Source organism: Bolinopsis microptera, chromosome 7 (assembly GCF_026151205.1).
Source record: "Bolinopsis microptera isolate Bmic1 chromosome 7, MBARI_Bmic_1.0, whole genome shotgun sequence".
Taxonomy (NCBI): domain Eukaryota; kingdom Metazoa; phylum Ctenophora; class Tentaculata; order Lobata; family Bolinopsidae; genus Bolinopsis; species Bolinopsis microptera.
Genome location: NC_087078.1, coordinates 14,812,318 through 14,834,374, shown reverse-complemented (window position 1 = coordinate 14,834,374; position 22,057 = coordinate 14,812,318). Strand labels below are relative to the sequence as shown.

Below are 22,057 nucleotides of genomic sequence, written 5' to 3'. Positions count from 1 at the left end.
AATGTTCATTTTTTGTTCATTTCGTTCATTCCATGAACCAGGGCAATATTTCGCACTTCTGAGTGGTTAGAAATGTTAGTACACATGTCCCTCTACCATACCAGATCGATTTCAAGTTAGTCCAGGCATAATTGCGGCTACAAAGGCATGTTTCCAAATCGGACACAATTCTGACACAATTCTGACACATGTTTCCAAAATGTTTCCAAAATCTCGGATTCATGAACTCCTAAATCACAAGCAAGACAGAAACTCTCTAACTGGTACCGCCTACTCATACAGCTGCTATTATAATTTATATGCTCGACGCGCACAATTTTGACTTAATATTGCAGGTTTTATTAATTCATGCAATTAATTATATATTAATTATATATTTAAATTAAATCAAATTATTAAAATATATTAAAATTGCGCGCGATCTGGTAGTGGTGCGCGTCTGGGGTATTTTCATAGCTAAATATTTTTGCGCGTTACAAAACCGTGTCTTTTGCCAGTCAAACTAGCAGGTTTCGTACAAGATAAATCACAAGTTAAATCACATGCCACAGGAAGGCCAGACTAGGGGGCAGAGGGTACAATATGCGCCAAGGGGGATACAATATGTGCTCAGGGGAGGCAAAAAGCTGTATGTATATATAATTTAAAGGGGGCGGCACATAGGTACGTTTCACCAATGTTCTTGTCATTACATATTAAACTCTATTTAATAAATCCCACTGAACAATTACCTTGAGTAGATTCTTCCAGTAATCTTTGGGAGAGCGGATAGTAAACCAAACTCCACGATTCTTCTACAGCTTTATTGAGTCGCACGAAATGGGTTAGCATGACCTTGAAATCTTCACAGCCCTAGAGTTTAATTACTGTTTAAGTCATATCAAATCAAATAATTATGACACAAACATTATTACACGTAACCCACCTACCATAAATATTGTTAGTTAAATTAACTGGACAGAAATTATTGGAGGGACACTGAACCGTGCAAAGAACAATCCACAAAAAAAGGATGTATCTTAGAAGAACCTTTGATAGCTGAGTAAGATGGATGTAGTCTACAATCGGGAATGTCTTATGACTAATTCCTTGTATCTTCTTGTAAAGTGACTCTGTTTCCAAACTGGTATCTTTAGTTTCATACTCAGTTAACAGAACATACAGACACAACAGAGTACCATCCTGATGAGAGATTAGATTATTTTCATTTTACAATTAGTTAATGAAAATCGACATTTTTATTTTCTACTAAATTATCTATAGTAAAACGGCTACCCTATCCACTCGATTTGACCCAATTGTTATCCAGTTCTTTCCCTGCATTGTTACCTGTCTCTTGACATTTGTAAAGTGTAACGGCTAAACAACTGAACCCAATTTAACTGCGACTATAACAGACACAACCTGGATTCAATTACATGGCGAAATTAAAGGAAGAGCAGCGTAGTAGAATGCACTCATTGTATGTACGCTCAACTGGAACCATTTAGTTGCAGCGTTTATCAATAAATGGTGTTTTATCACTTGGACGAGAATTTCCAAACTGATTTATGTTCCTAACACTCCCTTCAGTTGGATAAAGGGTATAATTTACCCATACAAATTATTGTAATTTTTCGCCATCACAAAATTAACCTGAAAACGTAGGAATGGCAATCCCTACTTCCTGACCCTGGTATAGGTCCCACCAACCCCAACCCCAACTGTAGCTACAAACCATGTGCTGGTGAGGACTACTCAAAACGTTGAAGAGAACCAAACACTCTTTATAGTTACTAATAGCTTGAGAGTAGTTACAATCCGTTACATTCTTCCAGGCTTTACTCAGGTTATCTTTTATCTGGTTGTCTATCTTGGTGTTCGATGAGAACTTCGGCTGAAATTGTAGGGTTGGATCGTCCCATTTAATAGTAGGAAAATATAAAGATGGTTTTGTAGGAACTGGAAAGTAACTGGTCAATTTTAAAATCTAGAATATATCCAATTAAAATTATCTCACAGTAACTTTTTCTTGTATTTTATCAGTGGACACTTCATTGACTTCAAACGATGTTTGGGGTGGTCGAAAGATTATGTGAGAAATAAGTGATTGCAGCGACATTTGGAACGAATTTGAAACTGGAACGATAAAAATTGGGAAATCTTACAATTGCCTTGTAGTAAAGCTTATTAGTAGTCAAGCTTTTAAAATTAATTGAGATTTTCAGGTTTTTAAAAGTGACGAGTGACGAAAAAAAATATTGAATGCTTGATACTTTGATAATGATAAGCAAACCTATGCTTTTTTAAAGCAGTGCCGGCAAATGTTAGCTTTTTAGAAGGATTCGTCTAAATTTTTTACACTTAATAAAGTAAATAACACGCAGAAAGTAATAATTGGTGCATCATCATACGTCATCAGATATTTTAAGACTCACAAATTGGCAAATACTTACTTACAAATATTGCATATATCCAAAAGTCAAAACTCGCTCCATTGTCATGTTACAAAATAGAACGAATTTACAAGTTTGGCCATTGATACAAAATATTGAGATTGTAACAATGTTAGACCTGACTCACCTGATTGGTAGGTTTAACGACCAATGGTTGTGGAGGAGTGCTCACAGATTGAGGAGAAGTTCTCCTGACGTCACGTGACGCCGGGACGTCACGTGACGTTGGGACGTACGGTGCAGCGCTCGCATTTACTGAAAGTGATCAGTTTTAGCAGGTTTGCTTTCAGATCATATTTTCTAAAATTAGATTAATGATACGAATAGAAATGATTTGATTGCGCTATCTGACATGTCAACTTAATCTCAATTGTGGAATGATGACCACCTGCTAAAAACCTTGATGCTGTAAGATGCGTGAAATGAAACATATTATAAAAGCAATGGAATGTATGGATAGTCAACTAGATTGAATAATCTTTTTAACCTCGAAGCAATAGCTAAAAATTAAAAACTGTAAATTAGCAACTACTTACGTCCAGTCACCTTCTCATTACCCAGCTTCACCCCTGTATAGCTGTTATTGTGAGCTGCTCCAACAGGAGCCGTGTTACTACTCGTAGCTGCAGTTTTAGCTGCAGTCTGAGCTGCAGTCTGAGCTGTACTGCTAGTTATAGCAGTTTTCCTAAGATCAGTTTGAGTTGAACTAGCCGCCTTCTCTGTCTGTGATTTCTGTGTTCCGGCGCTCTTTGCAGATTTGGCCAGAGCAGCACGCTCCGCCTTCTTTTCAGCTGAGTTGGACGACTGTTTCCACCCGGCCTTCTTTAGTTGTAGAATCTCCCACACTTTATCTCGTACGTGGGACGGGTACGTCTCATCTGACAGGCAAACCAATTGCAGTGACCATTTTTAGGAATTATACTTCCAGGACGGTAAATAAATAGTCAAATAGTCGGTAAATAATATGTCAAAATTAGTCCTGACCGGCAGATACGACCTCTGAATTCGGCTGAATTAACATTTAAGTTTAATTTAATTGCAGAATAATACTTGATTTGTAAGTAAACTACACTCAGATGATGAGGAATGAAAACCATCAACTAATTGAGTCCACTAATTATGTAATATTGTGTACCTTTATAGAGATCCTGCAAGTTTTCCACAGTCCTCTGATACTGTTTGATGACGTCATCAGGTGCTAACTCTGCTAACTCTACATCTAACTTCGGTCCTGCTACTCTCAGCAACTCGTACAATCCTTCGGAGGGAAACACACCATTAGATATACATAATTGATAATAATTATGTATTATATTTGTCACATATTCAATATTCATCGTTGTGAACACCATGGTGATTAAAATAACGCTAATAAACAAGAAACACAAAAAGGTCACGTGTTACAACAACAAACCTCCAATACTGAGATAGTCAAGATGTCTGCTGCCTTTCGTTTCAAACATCTTTAACACACGACCCAGGATAACCTTTATTGGTAGCTCACCAAAGTTGTACAGTTCCCCCAGGAATATCATGTGACCTGAAGATTGAAGAACGACTAGGTTACGAGCACAGTTCACAAATTAAAAATTAAATACATCACAATTTAATGAAAACTTGTTATCAATATGACTTCAAAAATGAATTGAAAATTTAAACAATTTTAGGGACAACGATACATTAATTGACGGCGTTTTACAGATTAACTATTAAGTTACTAATTAATTAACTCACATCGCATTTTCTCTTCCACTTCAGTCCACTTTAACCAGTTACCAAGGTTGGCTTCGTTTTGTAGTTCAAATGTCAAATCTGATTCTGGGGTAAAGTTTTAATCAAACTTCTAGGATCAAAAAGATGGTACAACATGGATTATATAACGTGAATACTTTACCAAATTATGTATAACAACATCTGCTGATATGATTTACAGTGAATAAAAAACGGAGTGATCAATGTAGAAAATAAAGATCTCATTTCATTACTCAGGTTGGGCGTCGTCTTTGGAATATTTCTTTCCAAATAGATGAATAATATTGGTTTAATTTATAATACGGAAATCATATTTTGGATGACAATGACCACAGTTAATTAAATCGTGTTCATTTTTTAATCATATTTGATAAAATTTAGCACAATTTAAATCCCATTGCAGGGCAACAGCGCAAACACTTGGAATACATAGAGAAGAAACGGCTGCCAATTAGCAAAGTACAGATAACATTACATATCATATTATATTGGTTCGCTGAAACAAGTTGGTGTAATTGATACTAGGTGAATGTATTTATAAATAGATCAAAATAGCATATTTTCCCTTGATTTTAGTTCCTTCTTGTAATTAAACACTTAGAAATCTCGAGATTAGGACCCAGAGTAAACGCCCGAGAAATAATAACCTCTCAAGGATGTTAATGGATAGCGGATATTATCTTACCAATATTTTGAACTTACTTTGACACAGGCCACAAGCTGCCAGTACAAAATGTACGTTGTTTGGATAGGATAAACTGAAGATAAATAGAGATGGTAGCGATCAAATTTTCAATATTGTTGCTTTGTATGGCGTGTACAACATTGGGTAAAAGTTTCAAATCAAATTATCATGATCTTATTGTTGAATAGTTTTCTATCATTAGGATTTGCACATTCTTTGATCTTTCTTCAGGCACTCCTATGTTTTGCAGTGTGTACTGTGCCGGTTTAAACTTTATTGTTTTTTGTTTATCGTTTAAAATTAGTACCTTCTTCATCTAGTGGCATTGTGTTCACGACTTTGTAATAAAAGTGAATATTTTTTAATTTTACCCACTTACTTTACTTTCAGCTTTTAAGGGGTCAACTGTTTTGCCCCGGAACCGGTGTTAGGAGGGTGAAATATAAGGCAGCCGGAACTTGCCGGAAAATTTAAATTAATCCTTATTATTGGGCTTTTGTCATTATCAATTATGATATTAATCCTTATAAGCCATAGTTTGTAATTACATAATAAGTTCCGCATTTCTAAGAGCTATACGACCATACCGATGATGTTTACTGTTTAGGCCTAGCAGTAGACATATGTCAAATATCAAATCAACAAGTAGAACGTTGGAACAAGAGTAGGCAAGTTATTATAAGAAATTATATGCAATTGGCATATCCTACCAGACCCCTGAGCGCAATTGTACGTGTAAGACACAGTTGTTCCCTTTTTTTCATGAAGGTCTGAGTATCAAAGCACAATAGTTCCCGATTCAGGACACAATTGTACCTTTTTAGCATGCAGGCGCACTTAATCACTGGTTAGTTCCAATTAAGCGACACAGTAGTACCCGATTCAGGGCACGATAGTACCCTGATTCGCATGCAAGCATATTTTATCACTGGATCGTTTTTACTAGACAGCATTCTGCTGTCTGGGGGTTATGGGCTGTCTGGGCCTTGCTGACGAAAATATTTTTTACGTCAGCAATAATATATGATAAGTCTGTGTCTCTCCCTACTTCCCTACCTGACTAAGTGTGTCTGTTTACTAGAATAGTACCGGTACTCTGTACTCAGTACTGTACTGATAAGATAGTAGCCAGTGGGAGGGAGTAGTCTAGTGATAAGGTAAACCTGGTTAGTGACGTTTCAGTCCCGGTAGATTGAGTAGGTGACATTGTATACAGAGTAGATCTCTCTAGATAAACACATTGGAACCAATCAGGGACCAGTATTCCGATATTGGAACCAATCAGGGACCAGTATTCCAATATTGGAACCAATCATTACTGTCCGTACCTATCCTTGTTACTTATTCTGTATAAACTCTGTCTGACCCGAGTTTAGGAAACGAAATGTGCAAGAATTCTGAATACCATTCTGACACGTGCAATTCGTGCATGATTTTTACTGGTTATAACAATTAACGGGTTCATTATTTAGGTTACTCTTCATTTCTCTACTTCCGATTTGACACATGTAGTAACATTTGCAGGAAATATTATAAAGTTATAACCTTTCACCGATTGTCAAGAGTAAAAATAAAGTTGATTGATATCATATTGTGTACATACTTCGTTTCCACGATTACTAAAAAATCTTTCTTACATTTACTTAGCTTAACAAGGAAGCTAAGTAATTGCAGGCCTCCCCTTTGCAACACGAGCTCGGAAGCGGTTTTTTTTTCTGAAAACAACTTTTCTCCAAGTTTCATGCTACCCTGTTCATTATTAACCGAGAATATTTTTTTGGTTTTTCAAAGTCCACACCTATAAGTCAAAAAATGTTTGATTTTTAGGGATTCGAGTTAAAATGTGACAAAAAATATGCATTTCAAGATTTTAGAAATACATTTTTTAAAAGAAATATCCGGCAAAAATCCAGCAAATTTTTTGAAACCGGAGCCGGAACCGGATATTGAAGCCCCCCCCCCCCCCCCCCCCCCCCCCCCCCCCCCATAATCAACCTTCATCATCATTTGGAAACCCCCTCCAGCTCCCCCTAAAGATGTTTTGCTTTGTGATAAGCTGGAATTGGATAAATTGACGATGTTGACAATACTAACACTTTTCTATCTAAGCAAATACACAAGTGATATGGATAAATGGTTGGAAAAGGGGTTGGAAACAATGATGGATGGAGCTGCCCACATGGCACACTCACGAAAACCCAACATGACAGAAAACCTTTCCGACAAGGAGCTGCTAATACTGCTGGCAGAAGCTGCTAGCGATTCCTACAATCTTGATGCAGGTCGCGAGGAGGCTTGTGATGGTAAACTGAAGATTGTGCACCGCCAACTACAGGATAGTGATCATCCTGATAAAGGTATCCAATTTGGGATTTACGAAATTTTGGTTGGGCAGCACAAAGGAAAAAGGATAATGGCCATTCGTGGCTCCGACTTCTCAGAGCGTCGTAAAGCGTTGGTAGCTACATTTCAGGATGCAAGTATCATTTGGGCAGGGCCCTCAATACGGCTGGGAAGGGATGCTGCAATTTTTAGAGCTGAGGAACAAAAACCAGATTTTGTATGTGGCCACAGCCTTGGGGCACTGATGGCAGAATGTGTTAGTAGTGCACTTGGGATAGCTGGTGCCTCCTTTAATGGACCTGGTCCTGTTGGAGTTAACCCTGCATTCAATCTCCTTACAGACGGCAAACACAATGGTGTCCAATTTGAAGTTCATCTGACAAGAAACGATAAGGTTTCCGAATTTGCTGGGCTTAGGGGTCCCGACTACTCTCACGTTGGTAAACCTATTTGGCATGAGGGCAAGGGGGATTCACCTTCAGTAGAAGACTTGATTGACAACCATTCTATGGAAAGGCTGATTGAAAAGTTGAGTAATAGTGATTAAAGACAGGCATAATTGGGCAAAACGCACTCCACGAACTTTTAAAAGAGATTACGGAATTATTACCGAATTTAATAATAATTAATATAAAGATATAATAGGTATAATAATATGAGCAGCACATTTATGGTACTTTTGTTTTTAGTTTTGATAATTTTAGTACATATTATAACTATACAATATACATAACATGAAGACTTTGTTGTAACTTTGCATGAAAAGCATCAATACATTATAAATTTTATCAATCAGTTGTGTATTTTTTATAAGGTATAACAATAAAAAAACGTTAAGTTTTATAAATATAACTATAACATAGTTTTACAATTCTAAACTTAATATCTGGTGTAAATTTGGGGTAGATATTTACGATCGTGTTATCAAAATATTTGATTAGGAATGTGTAGACTGTTGATATGTTGGAGTAGTTCATATTTGTTTGTCCTTCATATATCGCTTTTATTAATTTGGACCTTGAATCTTGAGTGTAATGTGCCTTTTCTCTTCGGCTCACGCTTCCCGCGTGTGGTTGTACCTGGAACCTAGATTGAGTTCCTATTTTCACCTTATTTACATTATTTGAGTTATTTCGTGCGTGTCTAGGGATCTCTTTGGTGAGATGAGTTGTTGTATTAGTACTATTTAGTTGACCTAGTTTATATTCTTATTTTATTTTATCCTTTTCAGTTTTTAGATGATTTATGTTATTTGCATGCTCATGTTATAATAGAGTTTGAAGCATTGTTGCGTTTTGGGGCTTTGTAATACTATGACGGCATTGCTTTGAATTTGAATTTCTGATGATATTGATTTTCACTTTCAGTGCTATGTAACCTGGCAGTAACGTTGTAAAGGACTTTGAGGGGGTCTGTAGTCCCCCCGCATAGTATGTTTGTGTTTCACTGATTTGTAAACTGAAGACGTAAATACTTGGGGATTATCTACGGCTGTCTCGACGCCTCGTCTGATCCATGACAATTTTGTCTCTCTTCTTGTTTTCTGTCACAAGTGATCATGAATAACAACAGTTTCCAGAACGCTCCTACTGCAGATGACTCAAACTATAGCATGTATAGATGTGACAGGAATTCTTGTATGTCATGCTCATCTAGAATTTGCATGGATAATTATGTCAAGAACCATGTCACTAAAGAATCTTTTCCCTCACGTTCAATGGTTCGTGTGATACTAAGAATTGTGTCTATGTGATAAAGTGTACGCATATTGGGTGTAATTACCAGTATGTGGGCCATACCATTAACACCATTAAGGCTAGGGTTAGCCAGCACAAATCGACTATTACCAGGGGTGGTGGTTGTAGGGTTTTGAGAGAACACTTCACTGAGGTTCATAGTCCTGAGAACATTTCTATTATGCCGGTACATCTTCTTCCTGCTATTACCACCTTGAAACAACGTGAAGATATAGAGGATACTTGGATGCTTAAGCTTAACACGTTGTTTCCATATGGGCTTAACCTACGAGCTAAGAAAGTTGGGGTTATGGACTCAAGCACTCTAGTAATGGGTTCGAAGGAAACTATTTATAGTAAATTCGACGTGGTATAGATTAATAGGCATTTAAGGGGTGGGATACAGGTCCCTCATGCTGGTGATGCTACTTCATTTTGTGAGGACACTTTCTTTGACACTCTCATCAGATCCTCTGTTATAGACTTTCATTCTATCAGAACACAGTTAGCTAGTTTAAAGAAAGTTCATTTAAAGAGGGTCTATATTCAAGCTATTTCTCAGACTGCATCAGCCAGAACAGAACATCTGTATCGTCTATTACTTGTTAAAGACCTTGCTTGGTTCTATCTGTGTAGAATGGGATTAGGAGTGAAGAAGACTAAATCTTCCTTTTTCCTTGTTGTTAACTACGTTAACAAGCATGTGGAGTCTATTAATTTTAGGAAGATATTTAAAGATTCGGCTGTCTCTGTAGCTTCTCCTTTTAACTCTAATAATTTATCAGCACCTACTATTTCATATCATTATCCTAGAACTATTAGATCGAGAGTATTAAATTATAAAGAGGCTTATGATATTTATTCTGACCCTAACACGATGTCATGTGATTGTTCGTCTAGTTCCTTTAGGGATAATCACTTTAATCATGTTATAACAGGAGATCTCAGTTTAATTAAAGATGATAAGTTACGAACTGTTTTATCTAAAGGACTTAATTATCGGGATCAAGCACCCCCTTCGACTGATCTAACTTTTAAAGCTGCTAAAAAAGCAATTATTGATTATTGTAGTAAAATGTCGGAGCGATATAAAAAACCTATAGAAATGTTTGCTGAATGGAAAGCATTTATATTAGAACAAGTAAAGAGACAGTTAGAGAACTGTAAACCTTTTCCTTATAATACTACTCTTTCTGATGAGAACGTGAAACATGAACTTGATATTTTGCATGATAAATATGTGTTAGTACCTACTGATAAAGCTGCTAATAATATTACTATTGTATGTAAGAAGTTTTACATTTCGAAGATTCATGAAGAACTGGCTTCAGATAATTTCGAGATGATTGACAGGTCAGTTGATGACATTGTCCAAGAACATGAAAAGTTTATGTTAAAATATGGAATTAAATTATTACCTGAAAATCGTAAATTACCGTATTTATATATTACCCCTAAACAGCATAAATCGCCAGTGGGTTTTAGATTTATTACTTCAGGTGCTGCATGTAGCTTACAGCAACTTTCTAAATATGTGGGAATTTGTCTTAAATCTTTATTGCATTCAGCTAAAAATAGGTCACTTTATGATAATAAATTTCACTCGAGAAATGATTTCTATGTTATAGACAATAACGAGCCTGTTATAGATTTTATTCACGCTAATAACTTGAGAATGGGTTCTAAATCTATTAATACTTACGATTTCTCTACTCTTTATACTTCCATTCCTCATACACAATTAAAAGCTAATCTTTTAAAGTTTATCAACCGTGTTTTTGGATTTAAAGAGAATCCGTTTATCATTCCTAATATTTATACGAAAAGAGCTTATTTTAGCCAAGGACGTAGTTCTAATAAGACTAGTTTCAGCAAAGATGAGCTTATAGAATGTGTTAACTATTTGATCGATAATTCTTTTGTTATTTATCAAGGCAAGATATACAAGCAAGTTATTGGGATCCCGATGGGGACTAATGCAGGACCTCAGATTGCTAATACTTATTTACATGTGTTTGAATATGAGTATATCAAGAAACTCATAGAAAATGGTGATGAGGTTGCACTTAAGAGTTTGGAAAATATATTTCGATATCAAGATGATCTTATTTCGTTTAATGATAGTGGTCTATTAGGGAATATTTTAGGAGATATCTATCCTACGGAGATGATTGTAAACTGTACTAATGTTTCACCGCGTAAGTGCAATTATCTAGATTTATGTATTAGCATTTACAGGGGCAAGTTTAGAGTAACACTTTATGATAAACGGAAAGACTATAGTTTTAATGTCATTTCTTATCCTTTTTTAGATGGGAATATCCCAAAGAATCTTTCTTACGGGGTATTTATTTCTCAGCTTGTTAGATTCGCTAACATTAATACCACAGTAGAGGGATTTTATAGTAACATTTGTGACTTAGTTAAGAAGCTTGTAAATCAAGGCTTTATTCCTGCTGCCTTGCGCAAAAAGTTTTTGAAGTTTTACAATTCTAAACTTAATATCTGGTGTAAATTTGGGGTAGATATTTACGATCGTGTTATCAAAATATTTGATTAGGAATGTGTAGACTGTTGATATGTTGGAGTAGTTCATATTTGTTTGTCCTTCATATATCGCTTTTATTAATTTGGACCTTGAATCTTGAGTGTAATGTGCCTTTTCTCTTCGGCTCACGCTTCCCGCGTGTGGTTGTACCTGGAACCTAGATTGAGTTCCTATTTTCACCTTATTTACATTATTTGAGTTATTTCGTGCGTGTCTAGGGATCTCTTTGGTGAGATGAGTTGTTGTATTAGTACTATTTAGTTGACCTAGTTTATATTCTTATTTTATTTTATCCTTTTCAGTTTTTAGATGATTTATGTTATTTGCATGCTCATGTTATAATAGAGTTTGAAGCATTGTTGCGTTTTGGGGCTTTGTAATACTATGACGGCATTGCTTTGAATTTGAATTTCTGATGATATTGATTTTCACTTTCAGTGCTATGTAACCTGGCAGTAACGTTGTAAAGGACTTTGAGGGGGTCTGTAGTCCCCCCGCATAGTATGTTTGTGTTTCACTGATTTGTAAACTGAAGACGTAAATAGTTCAGTATAACTGTATAAGTACAGGGTGAGCCAAAAGTCAGTACCCATACGTTGGGTCTTAAACCTCCGCTGTGTTTTAAATTTGAGAGTTGTTGCTTTGTAGATGGCATACTGTACCTACTTGTTCGAGGATTCCGTCGCCAAAATTTGAAAATTCGAATATTTTAAACCACGCCCATTCAATATTTAAACACCTATATTGTTCTCTCTGAACATGCTGGAGGCGTAATTTTTTCAGAGATGGTAGATTATTAAATGTTGCATCTGATCTGAAATTGACGTGAAACGGATTTGAAATGACGAAGTTATCAAGCATTTTGTGTATCTCGTTAACAAAATCGACTGGGTTTGGACCCAATTTGGACTTTTCCTGGACAGGGTAGCTTGGGAAAATAATTTTAAACCCAATCAGTCTACCCTATTAACTTTGAAACGACAACTGAACCCAATCGTCACTAGAAATAACTAACAGATAAACAGGTTTCCAAATACCGCTCTAGTTTAGCTGCTGCCTGGTTTCTAGTGCTATAATTTCGGAGACAAAACAGAGACAATATTTCATTAATGTTAATTTTATTAGGCTGGCTGCCTTCGAGCTGAGAAAAGTTGTTGGCAACTTGATCTTCTTCGACAGACAACACGTCGTCGGGAGTAGGCTCTAAAGTGTTTCGCCTTTTTAACGAAGAGAAAAACGCCGTGTAAGGTGGAAACACAGTCGACGTCAGCTTCTCAAGGTTGTCAAAGTATTCGTACGGAAAGAAACTTTTTGGGAGTGTCGCCCCGTATGCTCTAACGAACTGGTCGTATGTTGACCCGGCTGCCATTATATAGTTTGTCACATCCAGAAACAAAAGGTTCTCGCTGGATATGGCCGAATATGACGCTCCTCGTTTTATGATGTAATTCATATCCTCAACCTCGAAGAGAACTGAGAAAAGCTGGGTTTTCATAGGGGGATATCATATTTCTGGCCGCAAAATGTTAGCAACGGCATGTCTCTTCATAAATGTATATGACTTTTCAACTGAAATGTAATAGCAAGTCTACCCGAGAGAACTCGCAATGGATGTGTGTTTAGCTTTGATAGTTCATTGTTTGCGTTTGTTTGACTCCGCTGGATGAGTCACGTGACAGCTTTCCACATCAGCTAGCCGTTGACCAACCAATGAGAAATCAGCGAAAAATTTGGAACAATGTCTCCTCATAAATCTATATTACTGTTCGTGAAATGTAATAGCGAGTCTACCCGAGAGAACTCACAATGGATGTCTGTTTAGCTTTGATAGTTCATTGTTTGCGAATGTTTGACGCCGCTGGATGAGTCACGTTACCGCTTTCCACATCAGCTAGCCGTTGACCGCGAAAATTTTGACAACCATGCCTCTTCATAAATCTGTATGAACGTTTATCTACTGTAATAGTTGTTAAGTGTGAGACTCTTACTCTGTTGAAGCTTGTTGGGCATGTCACGTTCACTATATAAACTTTGTCGATTTATATTATATCATAACCACTTGTTTTAACTTTAGATGTGAGACTTGTCTATCTATAATTACCTTACCAGTAATTATTGCAGAGATAACATTTCATTAATGTTAATTTTAATAGGTAATTGTAATATAAAATAATTACTACTTAAAATCTCACACAAAGTCATCATAATATTTCTGCTTAAGCAGCAACATCGTAACACTTAGCGATGGCAAAAAGATAATCCAAAACTGTATCAAAACTGTCAAACTTAATTCTCGCGAGGGACTCTAGTTTTGGTAGTTCCACGTTGATTTCGGGTGGGCATGTAGATATAGGGCTTCGGTGAGGAGGTTTTGTGTTGCTGAGAGGTTTTGGTCGGCAGCTTCCCGCTTTAATTCTGCTCTGAACTCTGCTTCTCAGCTACTAAGTTGTCGTGGGAATGAGGTTTGGCACCGCTGGCCAAGGACTGATCTCCATGGTCAAGGATTACATGACATTTCTTGATTCTGTACTTCTGGCATCTCCAGGTAGAGGTAGTAGGGGTATCTCGATCCTTTCTCCGGGTGTAGAGGAAACTGTCTGTGTCCAAAAGTAGTTGAGCTCCTCTTTGTCCGCTGATGTACTTGCTGAAGGCAATCATGAATTGATACTGTGACCACCATCTCTCTTCCTTTAAATATTGTATTGATCCGAGCTGTATAACAAGCCTACTAATAGATTACAAGGTCTCAGGTGCCTTTCGATGGCGAGATCTGATCTAACAAGCTTACGTGTTCACGAAGCGTGCTGATAAAGATACGATCCACTGCTCCTCAAGCATCGAGATCCGACCCAAGGCTCGGGATCTGAACCATGGCAGGCCCTCACAAAGGATCAGAAGACACGAGATCTGACCCAAGTAACCTTTGTACTCGAGGATGCGACTGACAGGTGTCGATAACATCAGCAGAGACGCAGTAAAACAGTTAGCTTTAAAACGAGTGTATAAGACTTTCACAACAGCTTGTACAACCTAAAATATCCTTAAGACATTTGTGTTTTGACGTGGACGTTGTTTTTGCACCATGAGCACTTGCGGATGTTTTTACAAGAATAACACCAGCCGCTACAGCTACCACATTTTATTTTGATTTTATGACCAGAATTATCAGTTACATTTTCATTCGCTGCCATCTTGAATTAATTCTTATGCTTGTGGAGGCATTAGAAAATAAAAATGTATAATCTATCTATAACGTAAAATATATCTAGTGCAAATTATCAGATTTTTTCACGAGAACCGGAGGTCCTGTATGCTACAGAATCGTGATCTGAGTCTTATCAACGAGATCTAAATTGTAAAGTAAAATCGGTTATTTGTTAAAAATATAGGCTAAATCAGACGTTACAATAAAGTGCCCTTATCTTGGGCTTATCACTTATCAGTATGATAATATGTCTAGTTACAGTTTATTGAGTGAATATCGATGTTGTGATTGTATTTGTTTGTGTGATATTGTGTCGTTGTGTAGTTTTGTGTGGTGTATGGTGGCTCAGACCCCCATCGTTTAAAAATTGATTCGAAAAAAAACCCGATGCCAAATCGTTTTCTACTCTAATATTGAAATTGAATTGGAATTTCATGGCTCAAAGTCAAACCCGCCATGCCGTTTTAAAATTGATTTTTTTAAACCGATGTCAAATCAATTTTGATTGTGACATAGAATTGGAATTCCATCGCTCAAACCTGTGGTCAGATTAGAGCGAGGGTTAGCCGTTAGATGTTAGAGTTTTGAATTTGAATTTTCCGTCGTGTTTAAATAAGTCACGTGATCAGTGAAATTCGAGTGTAGATTGATTAATTATGATCATCTTGTTGATTACGTAATATGAATTTTTATTTTTACCCTTTATATCTATGATAATATGTATTATATCAATGCGACAATTTTTAAATTTAAATTCTACCCAACTTCGCTCTGATAGTGATAGTGATACAAAATTAGAAAAAAATCGATTAGATATTTAGCTTAAGTAAGTAGTTTGAAAGGTGCTTGGCAAAGTGCAAGCTAGGATGATGATTAATCAATAATCAATTATCACTCAACTGTCACGTGACTTTTTAAACACGTTCTCTAAATAGCTTGCCCTTTAAATCCTAGCCCTCTAATCTGATCCCAACCCTAACCCTAACTCTAACCCAATCTTTAACAAAACATATCTTCAAGCATACGTTACCCTTCTTAAGGGGGCATACCCGAAATCTGTCCAGACCAAATGACCTCATAGGCAGTTCAGTGACCTTCTAGCGCACCGTTTCCACACAAAAAAAAATTATTTTGAGAATTCCCATTTTTGTAATCGAGCATTTCCTGGTTAAGAGTGCAATTTTCGGAAAAAATTATTTTGTGGTTGAGACGCTATAAGTTAATCATTTCTTGCGGTATCGGGTTGAAATTTTGCTCGCCGTTTATACGCATCTATGTCAAGGTGTGTGTAAAATCTTGATATCATATCTAAAAAGGCTGGTGTGTTATGAGGTCATTTGGTCTGGACGGCACAAACCACTGTTTTGGGGTATGCCCCCTTAAGGGGGGTTCACCCTAATTTTCTTGTGAAATGTGATTTCGAGATAGCAATTTACCAACAAACTAGGGCCTGTGACCGAACTTTTGAGGGGGTTCCGGAGTCCGGGTTCCCAACGGTGCCCGCGGGAGAGCCACGCCCATTTTTGGTCCAAATTATGCCCAATTATGCCAAATCATCTTAACATGCTCAAAACCCAGATTTTAGGTGCTCTACTTGTAGTTAGTGGTACCCTGAACTCGTATATGAATTTTCATAAACATTCGAGTTTCGACAAAGTAGTTTCCAGAAAAACTTTGAAAAAATATGTCGATCCGAGTCACATAACAGGATCACACAACAGGATCAATTGAAATATGTAAGTTTTTTTCCCCAAAATTTTTAGAAACCTAAATTAAAAGTCGGCCTTTTTTGGCACCTTGCCCAGATTTTATGGGGGCGATACCCCCCCCCCCCCCCCCCCCCCCCGGCCCCCGTTTCCTGTACCCCTGGGTTTTATCTTTAAAGCGGTGTTATTAAATCTCAATTTATTATTATTATTATTTAAGACCGTTTAAACAAGACACTAATGCTTCTTCTGCAGCCAGACACAAAGGAGAAGAAATAAAAATGATGTTGAAAGTTTTGCGGGATGTGATTTTAGTATTGCTGAATCCTCTGATTCGTTACTGCATACAGCCTGCCCTTCAATACGCTCTGAACTTGGTATTTGGACCCTGGAAGAAATGTCGTGGTAATGATCTGGCTGATTGTTATGATGTTTTCATGAACCTCAGATTAAATGTCTTGTGGTACAACGGACTTCACTGGTTCCTCCTCAAGTTTAACAGAAAAGTTGACATAAGCGTGATCGAGCAGGAAAATGTTCACTTGTATACTGTTTCGCTTCAAGAGTTTGTTTTTGTGAGAATGATGCCTGGAGTCGATCTCTATGATATCGATAAGCATCCTTTCACCTTTTTTAGTTCCCATGACCATGCAGCACAGGTGCTTATCATACCACATGAATCAGTTTACAGGTACCTTATGAGAAAACCAGAAAGGAATGGCAGCAACATCACTATATTACACAATATTGGCAGGTGCGGCTCAACTCTGGTTGCATCTATGGTTTACAAGACCAAACAGTGCCAAGTTCTAGCAGAACCATTTCCGTTATTGATATTTTCGACCATAACTAACATTGCATCAAATGACCGTCCTCTAGACTGTAAAGATAATCTAAATTTTCTAAAAGCAATCTTGCTTCTTCTTTGCAAGGATCCAAACAAAATCTACTTTATCAAACCAACTGGAGCTTATACAGGAAACCTTGTTCACTTAGTCCACAGGACTCTTCCAGGAGTAAAAGAATTGTTTCTGTACAGGTCGTTAAAGCCGACACTCTCCTCATGGCATCGACTGTTTGGACAGGTTCTCATGCAAACTGTACCTTTGGCAACAAAAAGATACAGTTCGATCAAATATAAACATATTTTTGATAAAATTGGTGTTGCTAATTTAAGCGCTATCGAGACATGGTTTTTTGTCCTACTTTGTCAAATGCATACATTTTATCTGGAATCCCATGAAAGGAAAAGCATTAAGTCATACAGCTATGAGTCACTTGTACACGATAGGGAAGGATTTTGTAAAAGTCTGCTACATGAGATAGGAATCAAACAGGACTATGTTGCAGCTGCTCTTACTGCCATGGAGAAAGATTCTCAAGAAAATTCTGTTTTCAGTAAACGTAAAATCGGAAGAAATACTGGCTTTATTTCTATAGAGGCTTGTAAGTGGGCTAAAAAAGTGGCCAAAGATGAGTTTGGGATAGAGCTGAAAGGGAGTGATTGTGAGGTTTCCAACATGCCAAATCGTTGGAATTCTTAGAATTCTTGTTACAATTCGGGACACTATTTTCAATATGGAAAATCGTAGGACTGAAGAAAGTTAGATTAGCCTGTACTGTAGACAACATCTTAGACATCAGACGTTATTTGACAGGACATTGCGTGAACGGACATAATTTTGAATGAACATTAAAATGAACACTTGAAGGCCGATATTTAATTTAACTACCTTATCAGACATTCAAATGAACACTAGGGCCTCCAGTGAGGGCAAGGGGGATTGACCTTCAGTGGATAAATTAGTTGATAAACATTCTATACCCTCTGTAGACGAGCTGATTGAAAAGTTGAAGGATTAATATGATTAAAAACAGGACAGAATGTATCGTCCAGAATGTATCTGTCCTTAAAAACAAGAGCAAATTTTGTATCTTTTAGAAATATTTCCGATGTAGCTCATATTCTGGTTTTTAAAGCTAAGTTTTGTAAATTCTATAAGTTTTTACGATCATAACTTTTATAAATATTCTATAGATTTGTATTACAAATAATTATTAAAACCTTTGTCAAGAAGTTGTATATTATTTGTTGAAACACGTGAAAATGATAACAGGTTTCAATGCGACAAAGCTGACAGAAAATTGGCCAATCATTCTCAAATTTAAGGAAAAATATAGTTCACCTCCCAACAGTAAGCAGATCAATTAACCACGGTGAAATGATAAGAACTTACCCTCGCAATCAGTAAACTTTCCAGCAGACACTTCCTCAATTACATTCACATCTCCCTTTATCTAGAGAAACTTCTTCTGACAGAACGATAGCATCGTTTCTCTAAACAGGATTATTTCGTGTATCTTGTGTACTTCCATACTCTGTACAATTTTTGGTGTCATGTTGCAACAAGAGCTAGTGATAACTCGCATTAGGAAAAATCACGATATCAAAAGCCAAATCAAAGCGTAAAATTTGAAACGAGAAGGATCAATTGGATAAAAACAACTTTTTTTGCATATTATATATCCATTATCCATGCAGAAAATAGATTTGAGCCATCATTACGTGCACCGACAACATATACCAATATTTATTTATTTATTTATTTAATATATGAAATAAACCGAACCATGCAGAGAGAAGCTAAAGGCTTGGCGTGGCACACATCCGTAACTGCCTTGTCATAGAACACATTCACTGCCACTTCTACTTCACTGCGTGTCTTGAGGGTGAACTCTTGGCACTGAGAATCATCGTTATTACGAGGGATCGGGGGAAACCAATATATATAATATATATATAATATAATAGATATCTCTCTCCACCATGAATATTTATTTTATTAATATTTGTTTTATTAAAACCAATATCAGGGGATCAGGAATAGCAAGATTTGAAATCTGCTTAAGCGAGCAATCTTTTTGTTGCAAGTTCTCATTTTCGTGGGAATGTAACGCCGACTTATTGGGACAGTCATACACTATAATGATACATAAATACAATAGTAGTTATTGACATTGTACTTCAAACTGAACACGAGCATACACAGTTAAACAACTGTCATAAGAAATAGTTAGTTGTCGTACAACTACTGTTTGTACAGTAGACTGCCAAGTGCCAGATCATCAGATCATGTACAAATAAGAAGCAGTTACATAACGTGTAGCCTGTAGTCTGTACAGCTTGAAACTCGTGCAATATGGAGAATTTTATAAATAATTGTTTAGTACGTGTCTTTATCATGTAATTTATCATACCATTAAAATATATTGAATAATTTAAATTATAGACAAACATTTTAATATATAATTGATATAATAATTATTATTGACATGAATATTGCTCAACTAAAGTGAATTTGTTCAATATAGCAAACCTTATCGGATACGTCAACCAAAGCGTAATCAGTGTAATTTTCCAGAAGATTCCTGTAAAAGTTCCTGATATTGCGAGCCTGGGTTGCCGGGTCCCTGTTGTAAGGAGGAACATCCATCACTAGGGGTTTCTTGCGAGTAGACTGTGTAGGGGGTGAGGGTGCTGGCTTCTTGGCTGGGGTAAAGTGTTTTAAATAGTATTTGGCAGTAGTTGGATATAATTGTTCAATAAAACCCCGATTTACCGCGAAGTTTGGGGAAAGGAAAAATAATTTAGGTTCGCCGTAGATCAAGATTTTCATTGTGTTTACAATGTATTATTTAAAAGCATTCGATTGGGGTAAGGAAATGGCCGCGGTTATCCGGCGTTGTTATGTGTTTATTAACGGGCAATTACCATGCTGGACAGTGGACAGCCGTGACGCTTTCAAAATTCTTCTTGGAACCTCTATAAATAAATAAATTACCGTACGCGTAGGGCAATAAAAAGTACAAAAATACGACTTAAGGATAACGATGAAGGTGGGGAAATGCTCTTTTAACTGTTTATAGTTCAAAACACCATTAAATCCAGCATCAAGACTCTGAAAGATATTAACAATTTCAGTGGCTATTATAAAAATCTACAAATCTCCCTGATCTAAAAAACGTACCACCCCCATTCTTAGCAGCAGCAGCTCCGATATTCTCCTTGTTAGCCTCCTTCTCAAAAAGATGCCCGTTACTGATGTAGTCTCCAGCCAGAGGCTCTGTTTCTGTCACACTCATCACTTCCCGCATGTCTTCGTCTGATGTGGTGAAGTAGTCGCTTGTTGTCTTGAACATTCCGTTCTGGGGAGGGAGCATTGTTTATTGTTTAGTTACGATAAATTGCAGACATTGACAAAACAATCTTTTGTACAATTTGGGTAAATCCACTTATACATATTTAGCCACCTAATGCAATGTATGGTGTCATATTATATTGGGAAACTGATTTACAATTGCTTGAGGTTTGGTACGTTAAGCGAGATAAGTCTGATAACTCATTAACAAAATCATACACTTTAAAAGTATACCTTATCATAGTCTTTAGAAGTAGGTCTCACCCCGACAACATCTCTGAGTCCAACTGGCCAGTCATTGTCATCACTAGAGCCGGAGTCAGAGTAGGAGTCCTCTGAAGCACTGCTGGAGTCAATGTCATCGTCAGATAGCAGGTCGGGCACGTGACAGCTCATTACACGTGATCTAACTCATTGTGCTGTTACATTCATGATGCTATGAAGAAATGTAAGTTTTATTATTACAAAATATGTTGCAAATCATTATATTATATTGATGGATTAGAATAGAAATACAAATCGTGCTCTATAGCATGCATGTGAAATAACACAAGTATTTTTAGAATCGATTCTATTTTTATCGTTAAAATAAGATTATGTAAATTTATTGCATATTCAGTCATAAACTCTTAAAATTTTATCAATTAAATCAACTTGATTTTATAATAGAAGTTGATATTGTGGCAAAACAAAAGAATCTCAAATTTATAAAAAATTACCATTATTAACAATAATTAAGGTTTAAACACTTTATTAAATACAATCTTACTATACTTACCATTTCCCTGGGGGGTAAAAGGGATTTAGTTTTTCGTAGACGTCCTCCAGGCGAGTATCGCGATGAAACCGTGACAGTTCAACACGGCGACTGTTACACTATGACGCGAAAATCGCAGGACCTTTTTGACCATGCTGTTCCTCCGCAAACTCAGGCGGATTTTGAAGGTCCTCGAATCAGCTTAACCTTTAGACAGTTGGCCTCGGCACATTCCAGAAAATCTAGCAGCCATCAGCTGCGACCTCTACCCCATCATAAAGTGAACCAGACCAAACGAGTGCTGATACTGTCTGACAGCAAAAACTGTAATTTTGACTGTTCTCAATTTCGTTCACCTGTCATAGCGTTCCGGGAAAACTTATTTTTCCTCCGCGACTTAAAGGAACACCGGGAATCGATTCAACAAGCCGACATTGTACTCATAAGTGCTGGCATAAACGATATCCAGAAAAACAGAGCGAGTGCCGTCCTGCTGCATGATCACATCAGAAGTTTCATAGAACAGTTCCCGCGCACTATGTTCTTATTCGATGCAGTCAGTCCACTATCGATACATGCTGACCGATTCAACACCCACAACGACATTATCCAGTACCTTAATGAACTCATGTTTAAGTGCTCCCTTCACCATGACAACTTCAGACTCTTCGACAACTCAAGTTTTAGTCTC

At 36.9% G+C, this 22,057-nt stretch overlaps 1 protein-coding gene across 2 annotated transcripts; it reads right to left on the bottom strand.

Moving 5' to 3' along the window:
* Positions 1 to 4,169: 4,169 nt before the first annotated feature.
* Positions 4,170 to 21,041, bottom strand: LOC134818933 (uncharacterized). Of its 2 annotated transcripts, XM_063828657.1 has the most exons (7): positions 20,844 to 21,041; positions 20,439 to 20,616; positions 20,183 to 20,233; positions 19,788 to 19,960; positions 19,041 to 19,154; positions 18,648 to 18,789; positions 4,170 to 4,253 (listed from the first exon to the last, which is right to left on the bottom strand). In XM_063828657.1, the coding sequence occupies exons 1-6, from the start codon at positions 21,003 to 21,005 to the stop codon at positions 18,709 to 18,711; spliced, it is 759 nt and encodes a 252-aa protein (XP_063684727.1). In that variant the 5' UTR covers positions 21,006 to 21,041; the 3' UTR covers positions 4,170 to 4,253; positions 18,648 to 18,708. The 2 variants fall into 2 exon arrangements, with proteins under 2 accessions (XP_063684727.1, XP_063684729.1); XM_063828659.1 differs by lacking the exon at positions 20,183 to 20,233.
* Positions 21,042 to 22,057: the final 1,016 nt, after the last annotated feature.

Bases quoted from the DNA above. Each gene is read 5' to 3' on its own strand.
- LOC134818933 (XM_063828657.1), bottom strand. From the start codon at position 21,005: ATGAGCTGTCACGTGCCCGACCTGCTATCTGACGATGACATTGACTCC. The intron at 20,234-20,438 runs GTACGTTTTTTA...ATTTATTTATAG, and splicing joins TGCTGCTAAGAATGGGGGTG to AGGTTCCAAGAAGAATTTTG. The intron at 18,790-19,040 runs GTTCGGTTTATT...AAAATTGTACAG, and splicing joins CTTTAGCTTCTCTCTGCATG to AGTATGGAAGTACACAAGAT.